Source organism: Perna viridis, chromosome 3 (assembly GCF_037379345.1).
Source record: "Perna viridis isolate PV_CMFRI_1.1 ecotype Kerala chromosome 3, ASM3737934v1, whole genome shotgun sequence".
NCBI lineage: Eukaryota > Metazoa > Mollusca > Bivalvia > Mytilida > Mytilidae > Perna > Perna viridis.
The window spans coordinates 54,996,256-55,005,928 of record NC_142447.1 but is presented as its reverse complement, the minus strand read 5'-3'; the positions used below and the strand labels follow the sequence as shown (position 1 = coordinate 55,005,928).

Sequence of the window (9,673 nt, the reverse complement as noted above, 5' to 3'; positions counted from 1 at the left end):
GCCTGTTTTTTTTTTTTTTTTTTAGGCCGAACCATACTTAACACCAGAAGGTGACAGTACTGTTCCTATATCTAAATATCGGTAAACTAAAGCATCAAAACAAAAGTGCAATTCAGAAACACAAACTTCAAAGCAGAAGTGACATCAGATGTGCCGCAAGAAACAGCATATCTTGCTCCCTCATCGGCACCCATCGTATTACAAATGAGTAAAGTCCAGTAAGTGTTATGTTTGGTTGGTTGTTAATCTATTAACAGTGAAACTTTATCTGAATTTATCTTGTCTCGTTTGGGAGATAGAAACTTTTAACCGGTCAATCAAGTTTTGATGACGACCCTAAAACTTGTGCTGATATAAATAAAGGCTTCACATATGACATACCCATGTCTAATACTAATAGGATAATTAATTGGAAGGAGTGAATAACCAAAATATTATCACAAGTGCCAAAGAACGCTTGGTACGAGTGATCATATTTTGGTTATTCACGATAACTAATTGATTATTCTATTTATTATATAGAGTTCCTCGATTGTTCGTTGTCATTTTCAACAAAAATTTCAAATTTTGTGAACGGCGGATTGATTTCAAAGTTGTGACGTTTTGGCGGGAGAAAGTGCGAGAGTGAAATTACCGAATTTATTTCACAGTGAATTATCGAAATTTATTTCACTGGGAACATTCGATAAAACACTGCCATCTGTATAATTACTAGATGAGCATATCCTCCAGTCCACTTTTTTGTATAGAAATATTGGTGTATTATCAATTACCTACGTTACTATGGAAATTGTATAATTAGCCTGAGGCGATTCTACTTGAAACTATTTCTGTTCAGTCAGAAGCAAAACCGAAAGCTGCCCAGACGTACTGTCAGGGGAACAATTTCCGTACACCAGGGTTTTAACGTAGGAAACAGATTTGTCCTCGGCTTACAAGTGTGAAAGGCTAAAATTGGTTCTTTTGTTACTAGTTATGAGCTTAACTGCAAAGTCATTGCAATTACGCACAATGAATCATATGTTTTTCAGGCAAAAAATGCCTTTTCAACCAGGTCGAGGATGGGATACTTACATTACCTCAAAATAAGAGGATTTTATTGTTTTTTCTGTATGTTGGTGACTCAAGTCATATTATCATGACGTCAGTGGTCAATGAAGTTCCGATTTCATTAATTAAATATGCGTATCATTGTGAGAGTAGGTCTTATATAGTGCTTCAAAACAGAAGTATATAAACATAAGAAAGACATTAGAGGAATATTTTTTTCTTTGTTTGTGGAACAGTGCAATAACTTACAAAGATTAAAAAATATGACAATATGAACACAAATTGTACTCTTATCATTACTTTACGTTTAAAGAGCAGCACGATAAGAAAAGTTTAGAAAAGTAGGAATCATGCACCCAGATTAGAGGGACGTTCACCAAGATCAACACTTGGTGAAACAAATTATTTTTCTTTAGTCTATGCGTAATTTTCTGGGCATAAATAGTCGGTGTAATGCTCGCAACTTCAAGCACATCATATGATTTGAGAATATGATGGTTGATAATGGATTAATCAACGCCGTCGCGTTTGTCATAAAAGTTGTAAGCGTTTCAAATTTTGTCCAGTGCGCGATGAAGGTAAAAAAGGAAGACGATTACCCTACTAGTGCTCCTGGTCCAGTTTCCTTTTTCCTCTAATTTCCAATTTTGCAGAGTAAAATCTTTGAAACTGAATAATGTTATTCAGAATCGATATATCCATTAGAACAAACAAAATAGACAATATGCATTTAAAGTGATAATTTCTCTGATATTACATGTACTAGGTACAAAAATAGATAAATAGAAGTACTTCCTGTCGACTTGAAATTTCAAAAGTCCCCAAAAAAGCGTTTCTTTTGTTACATTTGTGAATTTTTCAATACTAAATGCATTAGTTGAGAACTGGAATTCAATCTTTTTTTGAGAATTTTTCTATAAAATGCCGATAACCTTAACGTAATATTCTGCTAAATATATAAAACTTTAACGGAATGACTTTGGTGCGACTGTCTTTTGGATTTTACAATATCGTACGGGATAATTTGAATATACTGTACTTGTTCTCAACAAATCAAATAACAGAACAAATACACATCAAATTTGTATCCGCAACGCCTCTTAAATCGTGCGATGGAGCTTTATCTTTATCAATTGTAGGGTATTATAATAAGTTTATTATCAACATGCTACTATTCATTTTTTTTAATCCAAACGAATTTTTTGAAATAGAAATATAACATTTCAAAAAAATAATCGTTCATACTAGCTCCATTTAAATAATCAGAATGGTTGATATTTCAAATAACAAAAACAATGCTTTAAAAAAAACTATTGAGTTACTAGATCCTCATTATATTGAAGGGATCCACGAGGATGAGTGACTAAACTGAGGAAATTAAAATTTTAATCGCTACAGGAAATTTTCCTCATGTGTGTAAAATGGAAAACAAAAGTGCACATTTTAAAATTGGGAAAAGGTTTAGAATTGGACTAAATTACGTTACGTCTTAAACAAAATGCCTATAGAAAAAAGATAAAGTAATTTCAGTGTAAATCTATATACAAACATAAGATTTTAAAAATGACACTTGAGATCTGTCCCACCTTTTTCTCATTTTTTTCTTTGTGAAAATCAAAACAATTATGGAAGAAATTCAGAAATTGTGTCAAGTTAAAGGATTTTTATTTTCGAACTTGGATGAAAAAGACCTCCAAATTTGAATAATTGGACAAAGAGAGAATCATATAGTATTTAATCATATTATCTATTTGTGTCAATCAGGAAAATACGAATCAAATAAAATATTAAGGTGATCAGTTTGCTTTATTGAATTTAATAGTTCTTTATGATGTTTTAAAGAGATGACAAATAATAAGGCCATATATTATTATATTTATATTTTTGTTGTAAAGTGATACATGTACAATTCTGACACATAATTTGTAATTAATAACTACAAGGGTATATGGTGCTTTTTGTGATGTAATATATGACAAGTTGTAGTATAAACACTTGCAATGTTCATTTTTTTATTACCAAATGTTTTGAATGAAATGACGACCATTTGCATAATGATGTTCTTTGTGTATACTTTAATCGTACCAACCCTAATTTGATAAAACCTTACCAAGCCTGCTTATAAAATTTTAATATTAAGGAAATACTTATGTTTTTCGGTACTTTAAATTTTGTTATGGTTTGCACGAACCACACTTTTTATTCAAAGATTTACAACAAATGCAGGAATGATTACATCAAGTCTATTACAGTTCATGAAATATTTTTGGTTCGATCGACGGATGAAAAATTAAGGAATCAACTGAGTGTGGACTGATTGAAGCATTACATACAATACCAATGTATTGTTTTACATGGTTTGAATATTTCTTTTAGTTATGGCAATGGGGTACATTGATAGAGTTCGAACGAAACTTTGTTTCCTTTTACAATGCATTTCGCAAGTTATATAGTGAAAAAGCACAGATTGAGGTTACGCATATGTATTTTCTTCAACATTTATCACAAAAGTCTTCAACATTCTTTATCATTAAATTGTTTAAACATGACATCATAGTTCCTTCGACATTCATGACATTGTTGAGATACTAGAAATCGTCAAACAGTTTGAGATTTTATTCATGTACATAACTATATAATATAACCACAGATACTTCTGCAAATTTAAATTTTAAGACATTTTTTTCCTTTTAATACATTTTTATGCATATCTTGCTGTTTGTGGAACAAACATTTTGACAGGATATTGATAAGTTTTGTTTCGCGAATGGAAAGTGAAATAAACTGTTAATGAATGTACGTTCACATCTGTCCGTTCTGATAATTTACTACTTATTTTGACCGAATAGTGTTTACTGTTAAGTCCGAATCATTTGGTATAGCAAATGAGTCTATAAGGAGTATATGTGTCCATTATAAACTTTGAACTCACTAACCACTTTCAACGGTTTCATTACTTTACATGTGAAAAAGTATCACTGTGAATTCCCGGAACAAATGGCATCTTAAAGTTGCATACCATTGCGGAACTTTGAAAAAATCAGTATACTAATGGTACAATGATTGTAGTTTTTCACAAAATTTACTGGAATAGATTACACAGAAAATCCGCATTTTTAACCTTTTTTCCGCTAACTGAAAATAAGAAGGCAAATCACTCACACATGTAAACAAAATTCATGTAGTAAGCTACAAATATGACTTCAAAAAACACATTTTGACTACTTTTGATCAACATACACACATATCATGTACTTACAATACATAGAACTAGGTTCAGCGTGTTTTTTGTACTACATAGAGGGTTTGCCAATTGACCCGGAAGTGGTAAGTGTGACCTTATACTTGATGTTGAAAAAATATGCCACGTCAAAAACAAAAAAAAAAACAAAAACAAAAAAAAACTCCATGTTCGACCTAGCAAAACTGATCAAAATAGCGGAAAATGCGCCAATGTAGTGTCAGTAACTAAAATATCAAATTGTATTTCTGCTTACATGCACACTTCGCTTTTTATGATACATTTACTAATAAAAATCCTTTTAAATGACATATCAAACTGAACACCCATACCATGCAACAACTTTGTTTGGCTGATCTCCATTGCAAACAGTTGACAAATGTTCATTTCCCGAAATATAATTCGTGACCCCTTGGCTTTATAAAGGGTAATGTGTACATATTGTTGCTTTGGTTGCTTTTTATGTTTATTCATTTTGGCATTGGGTGTATAATCCTAATATCACCATTGGGCGTATAACACTAATATCATCATTGGGTGTAGTACACTAATATCATCACTGGGTGCATAACACTAATATCATCATTGGGTGTATTACACTAATATCATCATTGGGTGTGTAACACTAATATCATCAAATTATGGTTAATATATTTATAGCAAAGAAACGTGGTATGATATAGTAAGAGGTTTTAATAACATAATACATCGAATATCTAAAAATGCAAATGTAAACAATAAATACGATAATTAAATACAAACATAAAACTATATCATATAAATAATTAAAACTGGGCAACCATATTCATAATATAATATTCAAAAAATAATATCATTGTAGGTTTTGGGCTTAACTGCACGTTCGAATATAGTTTTAAACAGCAGATGGACGAATCATATGTCTTCATTACGCGAGAGGTTTCCAAAATGCTAATACTGAATGTCTCTTTAGAGAAGGCACTATGACAGAAGATAAATAAATTATGAGTGAGTACCACTGTCTTTCTTTTCGGGACACGTAATGTCGTCATAGCTTGGAGGTGGTGAGTATTCCTGAGTGTCTGTTGGGTATGGGATAGCACCGTCTGGGGGTGGAGGTGGGTATGTATCATCTACTGTTACTGTCTCAGTAATAGGATCTGAAGAAAGTAAGATGGTAAGCTGTTCAGAAACCATCTTGGCTATTAAAACAAAAAAGTAAACGGAACGTCTCATGTAATGTAGTTTGATTCAGATACATATTTTGCAACTAATCTAAATAAAAGATGGAAATTTTCATTTTGCCGAAAGATAGAAATGATGGAGAAACCATAAAAACGTATCGTAAAAGTATTAATGATCTGAAGACCAAATAAATGTAAAATAAATTTGTCGAATTAATGTTGATAGCACTTTTAACTATATATATCGAGTGTGCTAATCCTTCAAAATAAACTTCACCATCAATACTTTTGTCTAAGAATGATATATACATTTTTTACCTCTTGATTGTACCATGTCATCGTTAGTAAGACTCATTGATGCTTGAGGGTCAGGCGTTGTTTCTGTCTGCTGTTGTTTTCCACAAATGCATTGTGCTAAGCCTCTGAACAACTCCAATGACCTTTTACGACCAGTTTTATTTGTACAAATCATCATGACTACAACTGCTATTATAATAAATGGAAGCATGCCCTGAAAGGTTCGCTTTATCGTGTCCCATAGTCCAGTACCTAAATAGATGAAAAAGACAAATCGACAACAAAACAAAATTCAGTAAGTTGTTAATTTATCCAAGACAGGCGAAGTACTAAATAAACAAGATATGCTTATGATAAATTCTGAAAAGGTAAAGTGAAGTAATGCTTAAAACATTATAGGAAGTAAAAAAAACTTTTCCCGTATAGTAATGTTATGAAATGACATCAGTAACTCAGTATCTATTTTACTTACTCGTGACTACTTACTTTCTTTTACTTTTGGAAGTTTTTCCGCCGCAATCCTTACTTTTATCATCAGCGGTGTAACTTCTGGTTTTGTACTTTGAACATATTTAAAATCTTTATCTATTTCTAACCAGATTCCTAAATCGTCTACTTTGTCCCTACAGATCTCATCAATAGCTGAATCATATTTATTGTATGTCTGTAACAGAGAATAACCATACTATATTGATAATTACTACAAACCAAAGAAGAGTAGAAACATTCATAACGAACAACAAACTTGAATGAAATAATAAGCAGTTTGTATTATATTCAATTTTGATGAATGGGCAACGTTTACCAACTGCATTTAAAAAAAAGTCATGATCATAGTCGGTAATTTCAATTTCCTGTGTGTCCTTGATTTTGCCTGAATATTAATTATCCCCTTCTCGATCCACCATTATGAGTTCGGTAATATAGTTCTTATCTTCATTTTTAAAGGAAATTTCCGATGTAATGAATGGCAATAGTAAAACTATGACAAATTGAAATATGTGTCTTCTTGACTAAAATGAATGCACAAGGTCGGTTAACAAAGGTCATTAGCACAAGAAGTACTGGTAAGTATCGCTGTTTATTAAATTAACTTTATTCATATAAACACAAATTACTCCTCCTCGAAAACAACAATACTTAGTATATAACTTCAAAATGCCGCAAAAACAATTAAGGTTACTACATAGCAACATTTGTAAATGTTTTTATTAAGTACATGTATTGAATGTTTGAAACACATCTACATACCCATGTATTTGTGTTGTCAGTTATCCCGATTGCCACACCTGTCGCCGTCAATTCAAAGTGTTCTGACCGAAAGCATATTTTGTATTTAAGATAAGACTTCTGGTCTTCTCCAGCGGTAAAGTTGAACGAACATGGTTTAGGGTCGATTTTACCACTCCAGTTGAGGACGTACGACTTGTCTTCTGTGACCCGTCTCTGAGACTCGTCACAGTTGTTCGAGTTAAAATATACTGTTTAAAAAAGACTTATTAACTAACTCAGAATATATGAATATTGCATGAAGTATTGAGTGAATTTGGTAATCACAAAATCACAGTTGAAGAAGAAATTAATTTTATTTTTATTGAAATATTTGTTTTTTTTTCTAGAAGGCGTCATTTGCCTAATGTCAAAAATTAAAATAAAATTAAGATAATAATTAACTAATGGCAGTGAATATAATCATTTAATTTAGTACTGATCTTATCATAACATCGACGATTACAGTGTAGAGCAATTTTATCTAACTATTCGAGTATATAAAATACGAAGCTAACAGTTGCAAATATTTATCAATAACTTTTGTACTGTTCTGTTTGTATCGGAATGACTAATATCTAGATCTATATTTAGCAGAACAGCGTCAATATATATATATATAACGTCTCAGAATGTGACGACTCTATTTGCTACACTGCTCCATCGGATCAAATTGATACAGGGAAGATATAAAAACGTATAGAAAGGTCTGAAAAATACCCAACGATGTTAGAACTGTCAAATTTGCGATGCAAATATTTTGTCGTTCCCTCCGCGGGACTCGAACTCGTACTGCTGTGACATCTATGGCAACACCGCCTGCACGAAGTCCAGCGCCCTAGACCACTGTTCAGTACTACCATACATCGTGTACTAAGTTACAGCCCTAGATTAATCCTACGAGGAGGAATGCCTCGGCCAGCGAAAGCTATATTTTTATATAGCCTAGCTGGCCGAGTGGTCTAGGGCGCTGGACTTTGTGCAAGTGGTGTTGCCATAGATGTCACAGCGGTACGAGTTCGAGTCCCGCGGAGGAAACGACCAAAACTTCGCATCGCAAATTTGACAGTTCTAACATCGTTGGGAATTTTTCAGACATTTATATATATATATATATATATATATATATATATATATATATATATATATATATATATGCTTTAAAATAGAAACACGGCTTCAGGTGTGTTGAATATCTTTGAATCACGTGATTATGATAGCCAATAAAAATAAGAATGTTACACCATATGTAATATATATATATATATATAATCGATTAGTATTTTTAAACACTTACACTGGGTTGTTTTGACTGTACACGTTACAATATGTACCAATACTGTGAACTGTGACAGTCGTATTAAGTCGGCATGGTTATGCAATCGCATAGTAATATGATCTGTATAACAAACATTAAATTATTGTATCTGACTCTGTTTTATCCCACTGTGATTAATTGTATTCTCGCATTGAAAATATAATTGCAATTAACTAATGAATAATGTTTGAAATTATATTTTATATTGGAAACACAAGATTAAAACTGGTTTATCATACTCACATTTGATGACGAAGTAAACATTGGTGTATATTGGTATGAGATTATTGTGTGTGCCTTGTACACACATCGATCGATTTACTTACCTGTTAATGTATAAACATCACTGGAGGCAATTAATACACAAAGTATGAGAAAAATTCAGATATATACTTTTCCAAAGGTTAAATTTTATTCCTGGGACATCGTAGCCGTGTTAAAAATATATTGACTATGTAATTAAGGAAATAGGTTTTGACAATTCATTTGTCAAACTAACATTATTCATTTAGAACTCATGGGTAAGAACTATTCCTAATAAATTTTAGGTGTTTACTACTACTATATAGGGGGTGAACATATAGCTCTTTCTTTTATCTATTGCATGCCGAAACTTCACAATTGTTAAACATTTTCCGAAAGTGTATTGTGTGTGTGTGTGGGGGGGGGGGTTCAATGATTTAAAATTTTGTTCTGTATAATGAACCGAAATTTTTGAACCCAAAGGAAGCTCTGGCCCTCTGCCCTCACCATTTGGACACGCCTTTATCTTTGACTGCCATGCACAATGATACCTCATTCAACATACTTGTTCTTTCAAAAACGATGGTACACCTAGATACAAATATATAGATCTTAGTAGAGATTCCTCATACTTTGTAAGAAATAATTCCAAATCATCTTCCAAATATTCAGAGGAAGATGTTTACAAAATGCTGGAATTTTTAATCGACAATATATTTGTCCAGTGTGGTGGACGTGTTTTTCAACAAACGGTCGGCATTCCAATGGGAACAAATTATGCTTCTTTACTTGCTGACCTATTCCTTCATTCTTATGAGGCTGACTTTATAGCTGATCTGATCAGAAAGAAAGAATATCGTTTGCCTAGATCCTTCAATCTCAGTTTCCGCTATATAGATGACGTATTATCTTTAAACAATCCTAATTTCGGGGATTTGATACATCACATCTACCCAAAAAGAACTTGAGATAAAGGATACTACAGACACTGTGAAGTCAGACTCATATCTTGATTTACACTTAGAAATCGATGGTAAAGGAAAACTATTGACAAAACATTACGACAAACGTGATGACTTTTCATTCAGAATT

At 32.2% G+C, this 9,673-nt stretch overlaps 1 protein-coding gene across 3 annotated transcripts; it reads right to left on the bottom strand.

The window, feature by feature from the left end:
• Nucleotides 1–3,651: 3,651 nt before the first annotated feature.
• LOC148622961 (uncharacterized) lies at nucleotides 3,652–8,678 on the bottom strand. Of its 3 annotated transcripts, none has more exons than XM_088573347.1 (6): nucleotides 8,582–8,678; nucleotides 8,318–8,419; nucleotides 7,003–7,232; nucleotides 6,238–6,415; nucleotides 5,773–6,003; nucleotides 3,652–5,472 (listed from the first exon to the last, which is right to left on the bottom strand). In XM_088573347.1, the coding sequence occupies exons 1-6, from the start codon at nucleotides 8,646–8,648 to the stop codon at nucleotides 5,273–5,275; spliced, it is 1,008 nt and encodes a 335-aa protein (XP_088429473.1). In that variant the 5' UTR covers nucleotides 8,649–8,678; the 3' UTR covers nucleotides 3,652–5,272. The 3 variants fall into 3 exon arrangements, with proteins under 3 accessions (XP_088429473.1, XP_088429474.1, XP_088429475.1); XM_088573348.1 differs by having other exon boundaries at nucleotides 3,652–5,430; nucleotides 8,582–8,677; XM_088573349.1 differs by lacking the exon at nucleotides 8,318–8,419 and having other exon boundaries at nucleotides 8,582–8,668.
• Between the last annotated feature and the right edge of the window lie 995 nt (nucleotides 8,679–9,673).